This window comes from Panthera pardus, unplaced genomic scaffold (assembly GCF_024362965.1).
Source record: "Panthera pardus isolate Hobbes unplaced genomic scaffold, ASM2436296v1 HiC_scaffold_24, whole genome shotgun sequence".
Lineage (NCBI taxonomy): Eukaryota > Metazoa > Chordata > Mammalia > Carnivora > Felidae > Panthera > Panthera pardus.
The window spans coordinates 26,633,012-26,655,944 of NW_026526810.1; the positions used below are offsets into that span (position 1 = coordinate 26,633,012).

At 37.0% G+C, this 22,933-nt stretch overlaps 1 protein-coding gene across 14 annotated transcripts in view; it reads left to right on the forward strand.

Moving 5' to 3' along the window:
* MYO9A (myosin IXA) overlaps positions 1-22,933 on the forward strand; it is a 282,783-nt gene that overhangs the window by 219,801 nt on the left and 40,049 nt on the right. For 11 of the 14 annotated variants that reach the window (XM_053888877.1, XM_053888879.1, XM_053888875.1 and 8 more), the window contains 7 exons: positions 1,035-1,096; positions 13,239-13,431; positions 14,945-15,073; positions 15,892-15,997; positions 16,821-16,952; positions 17,688-17,811; positions 19,135-19,188. In XM_053888877.1, coding sequence (XP_053744852.1) covers positions 1,035-1,096; positions 13,239-13,431; positions 14,945-15,073; positions 15,892-15,997; positions 16,821-16,952; positions 17,688-17,811; positions 19,135-19,188 — 800 coding nt within the window. The remainder of the gene's footprint in view (positions 1-1,034; positions 1,097-13,238; positions 13,432-14,944; positions 15,074-15,891; positions 15,998-16,820; positions 16,953-17,687; positions 17,812-19,134; positions 19,189-22,933) is intronic. The other 3 variants (XM_053888883.1, XM_053888887.1, XM_053888888.1) reach the window with 1 other exon arrangement.

The following is a 22,933-nucleotide window of genomic DNA, read 5'->3' on the forward strand; positions in this document are numbered from 1 at the left end:
TTCCTCTGAAACTTTTCTTTATCTTTTTTCTCAGTCACAACTGATATTGTTTATATTCTGGTTCCTCAGAGCTCTATTCTGGACTTTCTAAGATAGTAAATAAATAAAGCCTTTCTTAGATCTTAATGTGCTACCCAACGTACTTTCATTTCAGCAGGAGTCTTTGGTGGTAATACGTTTCTTCCTCCTTGGAATGATTCTTAATAGGTATTTTTGACACTTTAATAGATTGCAGAGCCAGATATATTAGGAGAGCATAAAGACTAATTTGTGAGTCAGGTCAGAAAGATAGAAAATATTCTGTAGGAATATGGCAGGTGCAGGGAGGAGGAGTAGGCAGTGATGAAAGATTAAAAGCTTTTTCATAGGCAGTAGTTAGAAATTTTAGGCATGTTTTTCAGCTTCACTTTTCTAAATAGAATGGGTTAAAATGCTTTTTTATTGTTTTTTTTTATATGAAATTTATTGTCAAATTGGTTTCTGTACAACACCCAGTGCTCATTCCAACAGCTGCCCTCCTCAATGCCCATCACCCACTTTCCCCTCCCTCCCACCCCCTATCAACCCTCAGTTTATTCTCAGTTTTTAAGAGTCTCTTACGGTTTGGCTTCCTCCCTCTCTAACTTTTTTTTTCCCCTTCCCCTCCCCCATTCTAATACCATATGAAACATATATATGATATTATAGCAGCCTCAAATTTAAAGAAAATATTTATGTCTAAAACAAAGTTGTAAACTTTTTTTAAAAATTTTTTTTATGTTTATTTATTATTGAGAGACAGACACAGAGTGTGAGCAGGGAAAGGTTAGAGAGAGGGAGGAGACACAGAATCCAAAGTAGGCTCCAGGCTCTGAGCTGTCAGCACAGAGCCCAATGCGGGGCTCGAACTCACAAATTGCGAGATCATGACCTGAGCCGAAGATGGTTGCCCAACCGACTGAGCCACCAGGCCCCCCTAAAGTTGTAAACTTTTTCAGTTCTTGTCATTGACGTACAGGCTTTTAAAAATACTGCATTCTTAATCTGTTTTTCAGTATGTAAATATGCTTGCCATAAGAAATGCTGTCTGAAAACCACAGCCAAGTGCTCTAAAAAGGTAAGAAATTATCACCTATGAGTAGTAAATAACAGATATATTGGTCTTTTCTACCTCATGAAAGAAAGCAAGTCCTCTTCAATGGTTTTATAGAGGAGTGGTTTTCAGACTTTTTGATCACAACTCACAGAAATACACTTTATGTCATGATCCAGCATACATATATATATAGGGATAGGTATATAATTGGATTGATTTTCCTGGAACTATATTTACCTTTACTATTTGGGAGAGCTATAAAACTGGTTTCACAACTGACAGTTTATTAAAACACTGCTTTTAAAGGTTTTCCACTTCATTAAATGCTCATAACTCTTACTAGAAATTGTCTTGAAAGTGGTAGGCTATAGCTAAAGATTTTAACATTAACAGCAAGATTCACCAGCCCAGTTGGTGTTTTTACATAATTCAGCTTGGATACACAGAGATCTAAAAGGTATTAAACATGTACTTTGACACTTTATTTTAAAGGAAGCAATGATTTTTGATAGATTTCAGGCTTTTTTGCTATATAATCACATTTTTTTTACTTATTAGTCACATATGGACAGCTGTAACAATACTATACAAATCTGAACTGTAATATAAATGTGTGTGTATTGTTTACAACCCAGGTACAGTATTTGCATCTGTTCCAAATTAGTAGACAAATCATGGCAAGGTGTACAAGGAGAAATTTTATTCAAGGCTTAAAATCCAATGAAGGTGAGACATTTGCTTTGAGCTTAAATAGCTTGTGACAGACTATTACCCATGCTGAGAATAACTGAAAAAAGTGTTGCTGCACATCAGAGAGCTAGCTGCCCAGGAAAGTTGGACTTTGTTGGAATGTCGATCCTAGAGAGAAGATAATTGCATGTTAGTGAATCTGTGTCTGTGAGATGTTTTTCTCCTAGTAGGAATTTGTCAATTTTTGCTGTAGAACAAGAAACCACAATTTCAAGCAGAGGACCACATTTAAGAGTCAGAGAAGTCAGCACAACTTTTAGGAATCTCATAGGGCAATGGAGGCAAAAGTTGGAATTTGGGATTGCCAGGATCATGCATGATCCAGGTGTAACCCTTAAACTCAGAGGTTTTTCCCTCAAGACATTCTCTGAATTCTTAAGCTATATGGGGTAAAAGGCTAAAAAGCTAAACTGGAAAAAAGATCAGAGTTCTCTGCAATTTCACACTGTTAAGGAAAAAAAATTGGAGTTCTGTGATCCACCTTCAGAGAGGGGCCCTACTGAATGTCCTACACTTGCACTGAGACCTCTGAAGAGCTGTACTCTCAGAAAGGGAGTGAGTCATTAATAGGCTGGACGTTATAAAAGCTGAAGACGAGCTTTAAGGCATTCTTTGATTAGATTAAGATGATCTGTTCCTTAATTTGGCTACCCATCAGAGAGAATAGGGTGAACCCTCTCCAAAGAGACATAACATCATCCAACGTTTATATTTTATCTATATATAATAACAGATATTAAGAAATGAGACAGAGAAAAAAACACATAGACAATGTCAGTAGACTCATAGATGACCCAGTTACTGAATTTTCAGACCTGGACTTAAAAACCTTTTTTATCAAATATGTTGAAATATAGATAAAAAGAAAATTTATTTTTTATCAAAATCTGAAATATACATTTAAAAAAGAGGCAAATGGAGATTCTAAAAGTAAAAAATGCAATTGGAATTATAAACTCAAAAGATGGGCTCAACAGCATATTGGTCATAGGAGAAGAGAAGATTGGTGAACTAAAAGATAGGTCAGTAGAAATCTATAAGTGCAGAGAGCAAAAAAGAAGGGGGAAATACAAAGATAAACACGAGAAACATCTAGGAAAAGATGAAAGGTTCTTAAATGTGGGTAATTGGAGTCCAGGAAGAAAGGAAAGAGAATAAGGAAAAAGCAACATTTTAAGAGATAATGGCCAAGACATCAAGTCACAGGTTCATGAACCATTTTTAACCTAAAGCGGGATAAATACAAAGGAAGCCACACCAGATGGACACTTTTCCAAATGAAAGGAAAAAAAAATTCCTTAAAAGCAGTCTGAAAGGAAAAAATAAAAGCACTGCTAAAGCAGCAGTGAAAAAAACTGACAACTGGCTTCTCAACAGAAATGATGGAAGTCAAAAGACAGTGGCCTGGGGCGCCTGGGTGGCGCAGTCGGTTAAGCGTCCGGCTTCAGCCAGGTCACGATCTCGCGGTCCGTGAGTTCGAGCCCCGCGTCAGGCTCTGGGCTGATGGCTCGGAGCCTGGAGCCTGTTTCCGATTCTGTGTCTCCCTCTCTCTCTGACCCTCCCCCGTTCATGCTCTGTCTCTCTCTGTCCCAAAAATAAAATAAAATAAAAAAATTAAAAAAAAAAAAAAAAAAAAAAAGACAGTGGCCTGACATGTTTTGAGTGTTATAATAAAATAAAGCTAACTCAGAGTTTTGTACCTTGTGACACTAGCTTTCAAAAATGAAAACGGGGGCACCTTGTTGGCTCAGTCAGTTAAGCGTCTTGATTTTGGCTCAGGTCATGATCTCATGGTTCATGGATTGAGCCTCATGTTGGGCTCTTTGCTGACAGTGCAGAGCCTGCTTGGGATTCTCTCTTATCCTCTCTCTCCCTGCTCCCCAACTCGTGCACGAGCACTCTCTCTCTCTCAAAATAAAGAAATAAACATTGAAAAAAAAAGTGAAAATGATGTGAAATTATTTCTAGACAAAGACTCAGAATATGTCACCAGCAGCCTTGCACTAAAAGAAATACTAAAGGAGGTACTCCAGGCAGAAGGAAAATGACATTGGATAGAAACAGAAACATAGGAAAGAATGAAGAAAAATGCATAGAGTGAATAATATTTACAAATCTAAATGAATATGACCAAAAATACAATAATGTCTTTTATAACACTTCAAATATATAGTTGACCCTTGAACAACAGGGGTTTGAACATCATGGGTCCACTTATTTGTGGATTTTTTGGTAAATACAGTTATGTAAGTGTATTTTCCTTATGATTTTATTTTTTTAAGTGTTTATTTAATTTGGATAGAGTGCACAAGCTGGGGAGGGGCAGAGAGAGAGGGAGTCAGAGAATCCCAAGCAGACTCCATGCTGTCAGCACAGAGCCCAATGCTGGGCTTGATCTCATGGATCACGAGATCATGACCTGAGCTGAAATCAAGAGTTAGACGCTTGGCCACCTGAGCCACCAAGGCACCCCTTCCTTATGATTTTCTTGATAACATTTTCTTTTCTCTAGCAGTGTACTTCATTGTAAGAACACAATGAATAATACATATATAACATAAAAATGTGTTGATTGACTGTTTATGTTATCAGTAAGGTTTCCAGTCAGCAATAGGCTATTAGTAATTAAATTTTAGAGGACTCAAAAGTTACATGCAGGTTTTTGGCTACATAGGAAATTGGTGCCCTTAATTCCTACATTGTTTGAAGGCCAACTATGTAGAATTAAACTGCCTGACAACAATAACAACACAAAAGTTACTTGGGTAAATAGAATTAAACTATAGTAAGGTCCCTGGGTTACTTGGGAAGTGGTTAAATTGTTCAAAATACATTAGACTTAAATATGTTATGGGTATTTGTTTTAGTCTTTAACCACTAACAGAAAAGCAAATGAATATATGTCTTAAAAGCTAATAAAGATGGGAGAATGGAAAAACGAAAAATATTTGATCTAAACAAAGACCAGAAATGAGAGGAACAAACATAAATTAGATCAGAAAAGAAAATACATAGCAGATTGGTAGGTATAAGTCCAAATATATTGGAGATTACATTAAATGTTAATAGGTAAGATACTTCCAGTTAGAAGACTAGGTTAAAACCAACTGAAAAATCTCAATGATATGCTGTTTACAAGCATTCTTAAATATAAAGATACAGAAAGGCTGAAAGCAAAAGGATAGATTTGTATGCAAAGACTAACAAATAGAAAGGTGGTGTATGTATACTAGTACTAAAGTGTATTTTAGGGCAAAAAACATTTCAGATGAAGATGTTTTGTAATGATAAAATGGTCATCCCATCAGGGAGATATAAAAATTCTAACCTTTTTTATTTTTTTAATGTTTATTTTTGAGAGAAAGAGTGTGCACAAGTGGGGGAGGGGCAGACAGAGACAGAGACAGAGATAGAGACAGAGAATCTAAAGCAGGTTCCAGGCTCTGAGCTGTCAGCATAGAGCCTGATGCAGGGCTTGAACCCATGAACTGTGAGGTCATGACGTGAGCTGAAGTCGGACACTTAACTGACTCAGGCACCCCCAAAAATTCTAACATTAGGAGAGACTTGATATTATTGCTTTAATACCTAGAGACAAAAATTTAATAAGGGTGCAAATGATAGGAAAACAAGATGAAAAAACTTGGCCTAGTTGATGTGTAATGAACCTTGCAGTCTTTTCAAGAGCACATGGGGCATTTGAGAAAAATTGATTATATGTTGGGTTATAAAGCAAGTCCCTACAAATTTCAAGAGGATTGAAAATGTTGAGAGTACATTTTTTGACCCAAGTGATATTAAGCTCTAAATCAACATAAAGATAACTAGATAGTCTTCAAGTACTTGGAAATTAAGCAATACTCTTATAAATTACAATAAAAATGAAAAAATATTTTGAACTAAATGATAAAGTATGACTAGGTACAAAAGTGTGGGTACAGCAAAAGTTGTGAGTAGAGGACTAATTATAGCTATTTTAAATGCATACAGTTAGAAAGGATGTAAAGAAAGAAATGATCTAAACTTCTATCTCTAGAAGATGGGGAAAAGTAACCTCAGCAAATTTAATCCAAAGGCAGTAGAAGGAAGATAATAAAGAGAAATAAATGAAATCAAATCTACAAAGCCAAATTTTAGCGCTTTGGAAATACTAAAACCATGGATAAACTCTTAACAAGAGGGATTAATAAAAAGAACTTCTAAAAAACAAATTGTCACCATAAAATAATTCATGTATCATTGCAGATACTGTATACATTAAAAAGGCCTTTAGTTAAAGGCTATTAATGGATACCTTGATGCTAACAAATTTGACAATTTATTTAAACTAAGAAAAATAGAAGATCTGAAGAATCATATCAATTAAAATCGAGTTAGTAATTGAAAATCTTCCCACAAAGAAATTCTATGTCTGATCTTTGCTTAATTAACTACTTCCCAAAATTTAAAAAAGAAACAACACCAAATTTCTATAGATTCTGCCAGTGAATGGTGAAAGAGTGAATACTTCATAACTTTTCCCCCCAAACTGACTTACGAAGATAGTGAAACCTTAAAGTCAAACATGAAGGGATATTACAATAAAGGAAAATTGTAGGTCAGTCTATATCATAGCATAGATATAAAAAAATCTTAAACTATTAGCACTTAAATCTGTGTTAATGGAAAAAAATGAAAAAAAAACCTTTGTGATAAAGTTGGTTTTATTCTATGAATATAAAGTTGGTTTGTCATTCAAAAATCAAGTGACGTGAACTTCCTCTGAAGATGGTGGAGTAGGAAGATCCTAAGCTCACCTTATCCCAAGGGTACAACTAGATCACACCCACATCAGTGTAAATAATTCAGAAAATGACCCAAAGACTGGCAGAACGTGCTCTCCACAGCTAAAGGTAGAGAAGAGGCCACATCGAAGAGGGTAGGAAGAGAGGAACTGTGGTGGGATCTAAGTGGACCCATAAGACTGTGTGAGAGAGAGGGACTCCATGGGCACACAGAGGGGAAGGACCTATGCCAGGCACCCCAGGCACAGGGTACTCACATGGGGAAGACAAATCTTCATGGCATGTGGCTTTGAAAACCAGAGGAACCTAACAATCAATGGGGCTTAACACCAGTAAATTTAAAAACCAGTGGGTTGGCTCTGGGAGAAGTGGGAGAGTAGAGCCCCCACCCTTAAAGAGACAGAAGAACAAACAGTCCTACTGAGATACAGCATAGAAGCAGCAGTTTGAAAAATGCATGGGGTGTATGGGAAGGATATTTATTTACTAATCTCAGAACATGTGCTGGAGAGGAAGGGATCTTTGGCAGACTTCTCCAAGAGCAGAAGAGCTGGTGGGTGCCATTTCCCACTCTGCCCCCCAGCCTAGATATACAGGCTGCTATGAGAACCAGCACTGCAGCAACACTCTCCACTTAGCTTGCTGGCAGCACATTCTGCCCCCATGTTCTCCTGCAGAAATGCCCCCTCTAGTACATCCTAGGTCAGAGCCCATCCAAAGTGGTGCCTTGAGCCTGGCAGTGTGCAAGCAACACTGACAGGGACCGGCACCACTCCAAAGTGACTCCTGCCTAAAGGAGAGTAGAAGATAACCACATACATCAGTACAGCTGCAGCCCAGCAGTGGGCTGAGGTCAGACATCGGGTCCGACTGTAGTCCCTGCCAACCAACGAAAACTTTTCAGGGGACAATACAAGGAAAGCAGCCTGTAGTTTGGTGCTACTGCATGTTTGGCCAACTCCTGGTCTGAATCAACTTAAGGCCAAGGTGGCCCTAGACTGGCCCACTAACAATACATGGGCCAAACCCTGCTCACAACAGGCAGTGAGAGCCGTTGCAGATGAATGGACTGAAGGCAAACACGGCTTAGCTACAACAGCATGGTGCGTGCAACATACATAGGAGACACCCCTGAAACATCAGGTTCTGGTGAACAGGGGACATTGCTCTGTAGGCCATTACAGGACCTCTTCTTCATAAAGTCATCAATTTCAAGAGTGGGAGATGTAGCAGACTTTCTTAACACATAGGAACAGATGCAGAGAGACAAAATGAGGAGACAGAGGAATATGTCCCAAATGAAAGGACAGGACAAAATCACAGCAAGGGAGCTAAACAAAACAGAGATAAGTAATATGTCTGATAGGGAATTTAAAGTAATGGTCATAATGATACTGGATTTGAGATAAGAGTAGAGGAACTCAATATGACCCTCAACAAAGAGATAGAGAACATGAAAAAGAACCAATCAGAGATTAAGGACCCAATAACTAAAATTAAAAATAGATGGAATAAATAGACCAGAAGAAGCAGAAGAACAGATCAGCAGAGGTTAGAGTAATGGAAAGCAACCAAACTGAACAGGGGAGAGAAAAATACTATAATAAAAAATGAAAATAGACTATGGGAACTAAGCAATACCATCAAGTGCAATAACATTTCCACAATAGGGACCCTAGAAAGAAAAGAGAGAGAAAAGATGGCAGAAAATTTATTTGAAGAAATAACAGATGAAAACTTCCCTAATATGAAGAAGGAAACAAATCCAGATCCACAGAGAGCCCCCAACAAAATCAACTCAAGGAGGTCCACATGAAGACACATAATAACTAAAATGGCCAAAAATATTGTTAATAGAGATAATTTTAAAAGCAGCAAGAGAAAAGAAAATAAATACATACAAGGGAAATCACTTAAGGCTAATAGCTGATTTTTCAGCAGAAACTTTGCAGGCCAGAAGAGAGTGGCATGATATATTGAAAATCCTGAAAAAACAAAAACCTGCAACCTGGTTGCAGAATTGTATAGAATACTCTATACAGCAAGGCTGTGATTCAGAATAGAAAGAGAGATAAAGAGTTTTCCGGACAAACAGAAATTAAAGGAATTCATCACCGCTAAACTAGCCCTATAAGAAATGTTAAAGGACAGAAATGTTTCCTTTCCTTTGTCTGGAAAGAAAGACCATAAGTAGTAGGAATAAGAAAAATAGGAAAAGCAATAAAAATAAGTATATCTGTAAAAATCAGTCAAGGAACTGACAAAATTAAAGATATAAAATGTGACACCATATACCTAAAACATGGTGGGAAGGAGTGAGGAATAAAGTATGCGGTCAAACTTAAGTGACCACCAATTTAAAGACTGCTAAATGCATAAGATATTAAATATAAACCTAATGGTAACTACAAATCACAAACTGGTAGTAGATATCCAAAAAATAAAAGAGAAAGGAATCCAAGTATATCACTAAAGAAGGCCAGCAAATTGTGAGAGAAGAGAGCAAGGGACAAAAGGAACAGAGAACTACAAAACAACCATAAACAAGTAACAAAATGACAGTAAGTACCTACCTATCAATATTTACTTAGAATGCAAATGGACTAAATGTTCCAATCAAAAGACATAGAGAGATGGAATGGATAAAAAAACAAGGCCCATTATATGTTTGCTACAACAGACTCATTTCAGACCTGGAAACACCTGCAGATTGAAAGTGAAAGGTAGAAAAGCATTTATCATGCAAATGGAAATGAAGAGCCACGGTAGCAATAGTTATATTGGACAAAATAGACTTTAAAACAAAGACTGTTAACAAGAGACAAAGAAGTACACTATATAATCATAAAGGGAACAGTCCAACAAGAGGGTATGATAATTATAGGGGTGCCTGGGTGGCTCAGTGGTTAAGCATCTGACTTTGGCTCAGGTCATGATCTCATGGTTTGTGAGTTCAAGCTCTGCGTTGGGCTCTTTGCTGACAGCTCAGAACATGCAGCCTGTTTCAGATTCTGTGTCTTCCTCTCTCTCTGCCCCTCCCCCACTTGTGCTCTGTCTTTCTCTGTCAAAAATAAACATTAAAAAAATAAAAAATGAAGATATAACAATTGTATATATTTCTTCGCCTTTCTACATAAAGTAGCTGATAACAACCATAAATGAAGTAATTGATAGTAATACAATAGTAGGGGACTTTAACAACCCATTATATTAAGGGATAGATCATACAAACAGAATATCAACAAGGAAACAGTGACTTTGAATGACACACCAGACCAGATGGATCTAAAAGATACATTCAGAACATTCTATCCTAAAACAGAAGAACACATACTCTTTTTTTTTTTTACACATATTCTTTTCAAGTGCACATGGAGAATTCTGCAGAATAGGTTACATATTAGACCATAAAAAAAGTCTCAACAGATTCAGAAAGATTGAAGTCATACCATGCATCTTTTCTGACTACAATGCTATGAAACTAGGAATCAACAACAACAAAAAATCTGGAAAGAATACAAATACATGGAGGTCAAATAACATGCCATTAAATGATGAATGGGTCAACCAAGAAATGAAAGAGGAAATCAGAAAAACTCATGGATATAAATGAAAATGAAAACACAACAGTCCAAAATCCTTAGGATGCAGCAAAACTTTCTAAGAGGGAGGTTTTGAGCAGTACAGGCCTACCTCAAGAAACAAGAAACATCTCAAATAAACAACGTAACCTTATACCTAGGAGAGCTAGAAAAGAACAAACAAAACCCAAAACTAGTAGAAGGAAAGAAGTAAAGATTAGAGCAGATAAAAGGAAATAGAAACTAAGAAGACAGCAGAACAGATGAATGAAACTGGGACCTGGTTCTTTGAAAAGATCTAAAAATTGATAAACTGTTAGCAAGACTCCAGAAGAAAGGACTCAAACAAAATCAGAAGTGAATAACCACTGACACCATAGAAATACAAAGGATTATAAGAAAATATTATGAAAAATTATATGCCAACAATTTGGGCAATCTAGAAGAAATGGATAAATATATAACCTCCCCAAACTGAGTCAGGAAGAAATGGAAAATTTGAACAGACCAGTTAGCAACAATGAAATTGAGTCAGTAATTAAAAAAAAAACAACAACAACAAAAAACAAACAAAATCCTCCCAACAAACAAGTCCAAGACCAGACAGCTTCATGGGTGAAATCTAACAAACATCTAAAAAATAATTAATACCTATTCTTCTCAAACTGTTCTAAACAAGAAAAAAGAAAGCTTTCAAACTCATTCTATTAGGCCAGCAATACTCTGAATCAAAACCAGATAAAGACAGTACAGGAAAAGAGAACTACAGGTCAATATCTCTGATAAATATAGATGCAAAAATCTCAACAAAATATTAACAAAGCAAATTCAGCAGTATATTAAAAAAATCATTTGCCATGATTAAGTGGGATTTATTCCTGGGATGCAGGAGTGGTTCAATTTTTGTAAATCAATTAATGTGATACATCACATCAAGAAAAAGTATAAAAACTATGTGACCATTGCAACAGATGCAGAAAAAGAGTTTACTGAAGTTATACCATCCATTCATGATAAAGACCCACAACAAAGTAGGTTTAGAAGGAACATACCTCAACATAATCAAGGCCATATATGAAAAATCTATAGCTAACTTCATAGTCAATGGGGAAAAACAGAGCTTTCCCCCTCAGGTCAGGAAGAAGACAAAAATGTCTACTCTCACCACTTTTATTCAGCATAGTATTGGAAGTTTCAACCACAGCAGTCAGACAGATATGGAAATAAAAGGTATGGAAATTGCTAAGGAAGAGATAAAACTTTCACTATTTGCAGATGACATGATACTATATATAAAAAAAACTAAAGAGTCCACCAAAAAGGTACTGCTAAATAAATTCAGTAGGATTGCAGAATACAAAATCAATCTATGGAAATCCACTGCATTTCTATACACTAAGTAGCAGAAAGAGAAATTAAGAAAATATTCCCATTTAGAATTCTACCAAAAATGATAAAATATCTTGGAATAAACTTAACCAGAGAAGTGAAAGTCCTGTACTCTATTAACTGTAAAACAATGATGAAAGAAATTGAAGATGACACAAACAAATGGAAAGATATTCCATGTTCACGGATTACAAGAACAAGTTTCGTTAAAATGTCCGTACTAACCAAAGCAATCTACTGGATTTAATGCAATTCCTATTAAAATGCCAGCAGCATTTTTCATAGAACTAGGACAAATAATCTTTTTTAAAAGTTTATTTATTTTGAGAGAGAGAGAGAGTGGGGGAGGGACAGAGCAAGAGAGTGAGAGAATCCTAAGCAGGCTCCACACTGTCAGCACAGAGCCCAATGCAGGGCTTGAACTCATGAACCATGAGATCATGACCTGAGAGCCAAAATCAAGAGTTGGATGCTTAACCAACTGAGCCACCCAGCCACCCCACGACCAAGTTAGAAAAAGAGAATGATGCAAGAGAAGGAAAAGAGAAGAGATTTATAAAAAAAGATCTGAGTCTCAGAGATAATACCTGGCATTTTTATCTTCTGTGAATTACTTCAAATAATCTTCAGGATAAGCTGTTCTTTTACAGTCATGTAAACTGTAGTTAGTAGGATTATGATGTCAGATACACTATTTTTTTTAAATGTTTATTTATATTTGAGAGAGGGAGAAAGAGCATGAGTGAGGGAGGGGCAGAGAGAGAGAAAGGGAATCTGAAGCAGGCTCCAGGTTCTGAGCTGACACAGGGCACAAACTCCTGGACCGTGAGATCATGACCTGAGCTGAAGTAGGAAGCTTAACTGACTGAGCCACCCAGGTGCCCGCAGGTACACTAATTAAAGTAAGAAAGAGCTTGAACACTAATCATGGGTCAGTCTGTGTGTGCTTCTGCCTTTGCCTATGATATTGTTCAGTTAAACATCCCTGAAGTTGGGGCTCCTGGGTGGCTCAGTCGGTTAAGCGTCCGACTTCGGCTCAGGTCATGATCTCGCGGTCCATGAATTCAAGCCCCGCGTCAGGCTCTGTGCTGACCGCTCAGAGCCTGGAGCCTGTTTCAGATTCTGTGTCTCCTTCTCTCTCTGACCCTCCCCCGTTCATGCTCTCTCTCTCTCTCTCTCAAAAATAAATAAACGTTAAAAAAAATAAAAAAAAAACAAAAAACCTTCCCTGAAGTTTACATAAACATTGAAGCATTGTTAAGCATCAGAAATTACTGGCAGCTCTAATTCATATCTAATCAGACTTTCTATTGGTGCTTGGTAAATGTTTAGCACACAGTCTATTCCCTTTCTCCTTTGTCCAAATCCCAACTTTATGTGAAGAACTTTTTAATAGGAAGGGGAACATTGGCCTGTTGCCACTGTCGTCATTCTCTACCCCATTATATTTTGAGGGGATTCGTAGTGGTAGAGGATTGAAAAGTACGTCTCACTTGATATATATTGTCAGTGTTAACCAGAATTCCCTTTCCCTCCAACTCCTATAACTGTGTTCATGAAACTTCAGGGAAATAAAAAGTAGTTCCTCTTAAGTAACTGGTTAAATATGTTTAAAGATGTTTGAATGTATTTGGAAACAGAAAATTATCTTCCATTTAGTATGATCCAGAGCTGTCATCTCGACAATTTGGGGTTGAATTGTCCCGTTTGACCAGTGAAGAACGAACTGTTCCTTTAGTGGTGGAAAAGCTCATAAACTACATTGAAATGCATGGACTGTACACAGAAGGTATTTACCGAAAGTCTGGTTCAACTAATAAAATCAAGGAGCTCCGACAGGGTCTAGATACAGGTAAGATAGTGCTCTCCAAATCAAGACCACATGCTTTTATTTAAATAGGTCATTTTACACTCTTAAAGTTTTCATTACATGTTGCCTTTTTTTCTCGTAGCCAAAAGAGTGCAATCTTTTCTGTGGTGCTTATTCATTTTGTGGCTTTCTAAAGAATCTTTGTTTTTATGTGGTCAGTTCAGCAAACACATATTGAGTGTGTCATTTATACAAGGCATTATTAGGTACTTCAGACAGATCTCATTTAATCTTAACAATTTGGTATGGTCATGATATCTGTAATTTACAAAGAAGAAAATAATTTAAAGAAAATTACATAATGATCTGTTGATGATGATGTAGAGCGGTGTGCCAATGTTTTTATTCTAATCTTCACAACAGTCCTATGATTTAGGGATTATTATCCTACTTAAAGAAACTGAGGCTTACAGAGGATCTTGCCCAAAGACTCACCACCAATAAGTGATCAAGCTGGGATTTAACCCCAGATGTTCTGAATTCATAATCTAAACTATCGCCTATTAGTCTGTTATTTTGACTCCCAAGTGTGCTGTTTCTGATGCATGTTCTCACCTTCCTATATTGATGACATAATTATTTAGTGGATTAAACATGTACCTGTGTAGAACTGTAGCCTCAGACCCGGAATATATCAGGAGTTTGACTTTGGTTTCATTGTCAACTTCTACTTTTTATCACTATTGGGAAGGAATAGATCATTTTGAATCAAACATAGATACAAAGCTTGTCTCTGTGTCTCCAGGAACCTATCTACGTGCTTTTTCTTTCTAGTTGTTTTGTTTTGCTGTTGTTGTTTTAATGGGCAAATCAGGGAGAAATTAGTATGGAAATAACAGAAAATGTTTGGTAAAACTCAAGCAGGAACTTCTGCCTACCAGAGACTCCATCTACTCCAGTTTAAAGGCAGTTTCCAACTTGTGTCTTGCACCTTGGGTCAGCACAAATGAAAAATCATTCATCCTATATCCTCCCAATCATTTCCTTTGTATAACCTTTGGGAGTTTATAAGTGAAACAGAGTAAAGATATGTCCTTTACATTTCCTAAGTTCAGTTATTGCTGTCCTTTCATCTTTAAAAATGACTTAACACTAGCCTTATTTTTAGAAAATGTCTTCTGGGCCTTTTCCCCATGTGTCGTCCAAAGCATTGCTAATGAAAGTGTGGCTCACAGACCAATCTACAAGATAAGTACAAAAACTGAGTGTAAGCATTTAGAAATACTTATAACAGTATTTAACAGAGCTTTGACATGAAAGCATATGATCTTTTATTTTACTTATTTAGCAGTCTACAACAGATTTGGAAAACAAACAAAAAGCTGTTCCTTTACCACTGTTAGAAGTGCTGTTCTAGAGCAAACAATTAGATTGTAGAAGGTATTAGTTCAATTAAGAACATGAAGGCTTCCTTGGTGATGATAGTTTTTAAAATGAATTATTTTAATTTCTTTGCATGTTTTGGCTTTGTTATCTAACTCTTGTCTATAAACAGATGCTGAGAATGTAAACCTGGATGACTATAACATACATGTCATTGCAAGTGTATTCAAACAATGGCTTCGTGATTTGCCCAATCCACTCATGACCTTTGAGCTCTATGAGGAATTTCTTCGAGCTATGGGTAAGCACAGGCTTCCTGGATTCCACGGAAGGGCTATACTTGGGAAAGGAATGCTATCTTCATTATAGATTTATTTAGTCATCCTCTAGTGGTTTAGTCCATATAGGTCCAAAAGTAAGCTTTTGACAGTCAATACAGAACTGCCACTGTATTCTCACCTATTCATTTGTTGATTTTTGAGAGCTTCATTAAAATGTCAGGATCCTAAAAGTTTTCTGAGTAAGTCAGTTAGTTGCTTCTCACAAAGAGATTGAAAGACTAAGATTACAAATTATAAACACATTAGAAAACTAAATAGATTTAAGGGCCAGCTTATATTCATTTAAATTGTGAATCTAGGCAAGATCTCTGCTATCTATTTTATGCCAGGCCTACTAGATGATGGAGTTTAGTTTTTCAGCACTACAGGTATGTAGGGTGTTGCTGAAGGCCTGCCTAGACATGTTTAGGCCCTGAGGCATTACTCCTCAAATTCCTATAAGACCAATTTATAAATTACATGGCAATTAATTAATTTTAATGGGGGAATCCACCTGCCACAAAATGCCTAAAAAACTAGGCCGTCTCTTTCCCCTTGCTGTAATAAGGATTACTGGGATATAGATTAAAACCAGGAGACTGCTTAGTGAATATAGAATTCAAGCAAAGGAAGATTAGTAGTAACTGTGAGTTGCTTGTTTTCTGTCATACAGGTACAACTATCTCTCCTAAAACTTTAAAATTTAGAGCCAGGCTGCCCTGCTTCTATCTGTTCAGGAGGAAGATACAGCATATAAGAGGGCGTATTCAATTTTATTTGCTGTCCTTACTCTTTCTAGGCCTTCAGGAGAGGAAAGAAACAATCCGTGGTGTATACTCTGTGATTGACCAGCTCTCTCGAACTCATCTCAATACACTGGAACGCCTCATCTTTCATCTAGTCAGGTAATTTCAAGGAGCAAGGAAAGATATGATAGTTTTGGGTTTTTTGTTTTTCGTTTTTTTTTTTTTGATTCTTTTAAATGAGGGAAGAACTCCTTCATTTGGAAAACTGACAGATCTTTTTTTTCCTATTTATAAAGTCAGCGACTCAAACAGGGGCTTACAGTTGAAAGCCTCAGCTGAGTTGGACTGCATGACAAGTGCTTCTCTGCCCTGTTTGAGCCATGTAACAACTTCAGCCTCATGGTGGCACTATGTAGCCTAGCCTGTTATCTCATTCCTGAACTAGGAAATAGACCTAACCTAATTCAAAGGAGGTGGGTTCAAATGGTGCTTGAGAATTGACTGACCAGAGACTTCAGGAGTGGTCTCTCTTCTCTGGGTATAAATATCTGCAGTAATTGGGTAGAAAGTTATGTTTATTTTTATTAGATAAGTATCTGGTAAATACTAGATAAATGTTAGATGAATATCTAATATGACTATCTGAAAATGCCTTAAAGTCTCTGCTGTGCATTCTTCAGACACGTTTATCAGGTGTATGGCAGTGGGTCAGAAATTTCCCTTGATAAGCTATCTGCTAGCCTATATTGCTTCAAGTAAGGGACAGAGTGAAAGTGCATTAAAAAAAAAAAAAAAGTATATTTTCCAGAGGCAAAGGAATAGCTTTGGGAAAAGTCTACAAGTATCTTCTTTCAACTGATATGTATATCCTTCCAGTACTACGTGCTTGATGTCATACGTCATCTTTTTCTCATATCCTCTGCCTGTGTCCTTAGTATTTACCCTTTTTCTCTGAACTTCACTTGGTTTTTTTATTCCTTAGGATTGCTCTACAGGAAGAAACTAATAGAATGTCTGCTAATGCTTTAGCCATTGTGTTCGCACCCTGCATTCTCCGCTGCCCTGATACCATTGACCCACTACAAAGTGTGCAGGACATCAGTAAGACTACCACGTAAGGCCTGTTGTTAACACCTCCACAAGACCCCAGAAACTTCTGAGTCAGTGTAGCCACTTTATCCAGATATCGAACATAGTGAATGATTTCATAAGTTCAGATGTTTTTAAGAAGATTGTTAGACACCATTGGGTTTTCTTACGCTGAAGATGAAAATTTTTTTTTAGATTCTATTCAACTGAACACCATTTGTTTTGAAGGATCTTACTTTTTAAATTTAGCTTTTCTTTAGCAATGCTTGTAATCTCGAAAAATATTTTAGAATTTCATTTTACCAAATTATGTATACTTTGTATCTTCCCATAATTAGTCTAACTGGCTCCGAATCCCTTTGGCCTTAGTACTTCAGTATTTCTGCATTTTACTTTAACCTTTTTTGGTGGGCCTCTGGTTTCCTTCTAGATTGATGGTTCTTAACCTTGACTGCAAAAAGAGCTTTAAAAAAAATCCTGGTGTTTTTGTCCCATCCTAGAGAGTCTCATTTAATTGGTCTGGGGTATGGCCTGGGCTTTGCGACATATAGTCACTCCTCGGGTGGGTACTGAAGTACAGCCAAAGTTGTGGACCACCATTATAGAAACCTTGTCATAGAGCTCATAAAATAAGGAATGTTGATTTTTCTTTCATTCTCCAACCATCTGCCACATTTAGCTGAAAAGCAGTCTGTGGATACTACACTTTATTTGACTTACTTCAGCTCCTAACAGTTTTCTCTTTTTCCTCCTGTTTCAGCTGTGTGGAGCTGATTGTTGTGGAACAAATGAATAAATACAAGGCTCGTCTCAAAGACATCAGTAGCCTGGAATTTGCTGAGAATAAGGCAAAGACCAGGCTGTCTCTGATTCGTAGATCAATGGTAAGATACAAGATGTGGAATCACAGGGGAAAATGGGAGCCTTCCTGGGGCTTTAAGTGTGCATTTATGGTGTAAAGAGAGATTATTCTCCAAACCTTTTTCACATGGAATGAGTAAAAAGAAACCACTTTAACTCAGGGTAATATAGATGCCTCATGTTTGATATTTTAGCCCTCTTTAGTAATATGTACAGAATATATATAGTTAAATGTGTAGAAGTTTTTAAGTCAAGTATTTGGGTAAAATGCTGGTGGTTTAATAATCTGTCCTGTTTTCTTTTCCTGTCCTTTCTGTGAAAATTTAACCTATCCTAATTTTTTTCTCTACTTCGTTCCACCATCTGTTCCCACCCTCAACCATGTCACCTTTGATGTTCCTGTTAATACTTGTGTGATGTAGAGAACTTAATCATTTGCAAGAATGTGATTCATAAGGAAATGGAATTCCATCTGTGAGTCTACTATTATCAAAGATTTCTTTAAGGATTTATTATTAGGTTTTGAGAAAAGCCTGGCAAAAATTTAATTTGTTTTCTCCATTTGCCTACTTTTCTGTTTAATGTCTTCCTTTGTAACCAGTGACCTATAGATAGACAACTTCAGTTCTCACTGACCAGTAATCAGTAGGATCTGGGTAACTGGGATGCTACTGCTGCATTAAAGTCCTATCATTTGCTACCATTCCCCTCAGCTGCAAAACAGAATTGTAGCAATGAAGACCCAGTCAGATTCCCAGTAAATCTCTAAAGGGAAGCAGGCTTCCCTGTCATCATGCTCGTGCTTTTCCAGGAGCCCAGCAATACTTCATCTATATCTTCGTGATTTATACTTAGATTAACATTAAAATAACTCTGTTTCTTTCTTTAGTGCTTAAACTGCCTGGCACAGAATAAGTCCTAACAAATATGTCTGTTGATTTAAATTAGTGAAGGGTCTTCTCTAAAAATAAGTACAAACATAGACCTTTTCCAGGCAGTCAAGTTTCTAAAGAAAGTTAATTGCAGGACACTATCTAAATCTTTTCCCTAGAAAATGAAAACAGAAACACTATTGAAAAGTGAAACCCTTTCTGGTAGTCTGAATTTTCAGGAGCTCAGTTCTAGGATGCCCAATTTAGCAGTGCCCATCTAAGAAGGATGGGGAGAGACCTTTTACTCTAAAACTGCTTTTCAAAGCAGCTAGACAAGCTGTGCTTTTTTTCCCCCTGATGCTGCAGAAGACAGATATATTCAGTCCATTGAAAGATTAAACCTTCTCTTTTAATGGGGCAATGACATGTACATTCTAACCTTCTGCTTTCCTTTTCATGTCCTTCCTAATCCAGAAACCTGTACTAATTGCAGTTAGATTTATGAGCATTACCCGCAATTCAGTCTCGGTATGTATTAATATTGCAATGTGTCATAGCCACTTTACATTATTGTCTACCATCCATCCAGAGTTGTTCTGCTCTGTCTATCATCCATGCCTGTCCACCTTCCATGTACCGCCCCAGTTCAGGTCCCACTTCCTGACCAGCCTTCACTTGTTTTTCTCTTACTCTTTTTCTTTAGAACCTTCCCTTTTCTTCCTTTGTATCATGCAGCTGAACAGTGTCCATTTATAATATACTGGTTTTGCTCTTTGTCAGATAAGCCTCTTTGTAGATTTCTTCTTTGGTTGGATCATTAAAAGGTAACATTGAAAGCGGCTTTGAGGTATCAAATTAATTTCTGAAGAACTTTGTTCTCATTGGTCCCCTTCACTTCATTACTTGAAATACCTATTACTACTACTAGCATCCTCCATCATTAGTGACGCTTATTTGTCCATTCATATCTGTGACTTTAATGGTGACTTCCCAGATATAGAATAATAGCTCTCATCTGCTTAGCATTTTTCAGACAGAGCAGCAAGCAAATGGTAGTGAAAAAATTGACAGACTGGTTCTAGACTTCATAGTATAAATATCATAGTATAATAGAGCTCATACCAGGATTTCATTTATTATACAAAAAAAAAGAAAGGAGAGATGGAAAGCTAAGAACACCAGTATATGTGGAAACTAACTTCAGAGGCTATCCATCTGTGGTTAACTAGTTCATTGAGGATCTCAGTTTGCTGGGATATAAACACCGATCAGTTTTGCTTTTTACCTAGTAACTGCCTGCCAACTCTACCATGTCTGACTCCCCTTTCTGATTGGATGTCAACTGCCTTCACAGTGTCTTGTCACTATTCTGCAATTTTTAAACACTCTTGTCTTCATGGCAGTATTTAAGAATCAGTTTTCTCCATATTATAACTTGAGTCACAGACTTGATTCAGTTACTCTTTTCATTTTCTCTCAGGCAAACTAGACTTTAATCTGGGGCTGAAAACTTTTGGGGTGGGTAAGTAGGTTCCTTTTATTACACATGTCCGCCTTCCCTTTTTCTTGTGATTTTTCTTCCTCTAGTGTTGAAACTGGGAGGAGTGATACCGGGGGCAAAATCCTACATGATATCCCACTGTTGAGGTGGCAGTCCTCTTTCTTGGTTGTTCAGCACTGCTGTTCTAGCTCATTGTCAATAGCCTAAATGTAGGTGAGTGGGAACTTCCATTTATCCTGCTAACAGATCAGTCCTATCCCATGTTTACAGGCATTGGCAATCCCTTGGAAGATTTGGTTACATCTTTGGACTAAACCTACTAATGGCATTCACACCATGGGACTCTGTATGTCTTTTTTTGCCTCAGGACTTTACAGTCAAATCTACCTCCCAGTACCAGTTCTAGGGCCTACAGGCACATTAGGGGAAAGGTTACATTTTTCATACCTCTTGGAACCAGGTTCCAGGAACCAGGCCATTGTCTTTCCTGTCTTACTATCTCTCACTTCCCCCACCATACGCTCTCCTTATTTCTCTTTTCCCTTATGTATATAACAGAGGGGTAAATCAGTAAGTCTTTTGCCTATACAAATAACCAAATAGGGAATGAAATACCAGTCTGACTTTCTTTTAGATGACCATGATTCTTTCCCTCTGGATTTAAATATGACAACTTCTTTTTTCTCCAAAGAGGAAAGGAATGTCCTATTTTCATAAACTCTGTGTTCCCCTTAAAGTCTAGTAATCCTCTTTTCTTTTCAGCCTTTTTAGATTCACATTGAGGGAAGGTGTTAGGATATTGATGGTAGGAGCTGTCTCAATAAATTGGTATCTCTCAGTTAAACCCTTAGAGAAGAGTCTGGTACCAACTATGGTTGGCTTCTTAAGCTAGTAGATGGAGTACTTCATTATCCTCAGCTTTGGGCCTTAGCCACAATTTTGGAACAGGAAGAAAAATGCAATGTACTATTGCATTTGCATTTAGCTGTAGTAAAGGCTGTATATAGGCCCAGTTCTTAAGAGTATGACTGTGTCTAGGGAATATTTGGTATTTAGTAAGTATCCATGGAATTGAATCTAAGAATTAAATCTAGGGGAGATAGCAGTGAGTTTTTAGGATAACCATTACAAATAGACTAATCAAACTCAATAGTGTTCATTATTCATAGATGAAAAAAATTACTATTCCATAATTAAATATAGTAGTGACTTTTCTGAAATGAAGAGTGAAATATATTTATGAAACGTATGTTGTATTATTGCCAATGTGAACGGTCGTCTTGAGTTGGGTGTTGAAAGATGAATAATAATTTAACAAATGGAGAAAAGAAGGAGGGGGAAAAGAGAATTCAAGAAGGAAAGAAGCATGAAACAACAATCTGTGAATAATAACTACCTGGTATAGCTAGAGCTGGGGTAGGTGGTGTAGAAGTGGCAGAATAATTTGGAAAGTAGATTGGAACCAGATGTGCAACATTAAGAATTTTTAATTTCTGGGGTGCCTGGGTGGCCCCGTTGGCTAAGTGTCCAACCTCGGCTCAGGTCATGATCTCACGGTTTGTGGGTTTGAGGCCCGCATCAGGCTCTGTGCCAACAGCTCAGAGCCTGGAGCCTGCTTTGGATTCTGTCTGCCTCTCTCTTTGTCACTCCCCTGCTCGTGCTCTGTCTCTCTCTCTCAAAAATAAACAAACATTAAAAAACAAATTTTTTTAATTTCTTGGGGCTCCTGGGCGGCTCAGTTGGTTAAGCATCTGACTCTTGATTTTGGTTCAGGTCATGACCTCATGGTTCATGAGTTCAAACCCTACATAGGGCTCTGCGCTGACAGTGCAGAGCCTGCTCAGGATTCTCACTCCCTCTCTCTGCCCCTCCCACACTCTCTCCCTCTCTCAAAAAAATAAAGTTAAAAAAAAAATGAATTTTGAATTTCCTGCTTTGAAGCATTTGGGAGCTATGGAAAGGTTTTTAAATGAGGGAGTGTCACCATCAGTGTGTCTTTTAGAAGATAACTGGTAGCATTCTAAAGAAGAATAGATTAGAGATAGGCAAGACTAGCAGTCATGTATCAGAAAGCTCTTGACTCATAAATCACTGAAATAGGTTGAATGCTGATCATTTCATTTTGAAATGATGTGGAAAATCTTTCTGCTACCATGCAGAAAGAAGGTCATTAGGTTTATGGAGCATAATCTTTGGCTAGGACACTCCCAGACTAGGATTTCAGAATATGATATGCTTCTAGTCTCATCCAACTATTCCTTTGCTATAAGAAGTGGTTTATTTATTTATTTATGGCATAATTCCAAACATAAATATTGATTTAGCACTATTTATGTTAATATAATATGAAGAATACAATTCGAAATAAATTTTACTAATCTGTAAAACTTTCACAAATCATCATCTTGAAAGATGTTACACACAAAAGTTTCCATAACCAAACAAAGTTGGGGATATAATGGATAACACTTCCAAAACTTTGACCATGGAATTCTTTTCTTCATAACGTATCTAGCTGAACAAGCATTCTAAGAAGGGCATTTTAAAAAAATGAACATTCTAATTTTTAAAATAGTATCAGTTGCTACTTTATTTACTTAGTTTGAAATTTATAAATTGCTCTAAGTCTTTTCAGAGATTTTACTGCTGTACTCATAGTGGCAGACCTTGTGAATTTTGCCTGTTGTAGGCTTATTAAAGAACTTACCTGCATGTCTCTTTTAGAAGTTAACATACCTTTGATTCTGTATTAACCTGTATAGGTAGATCTGC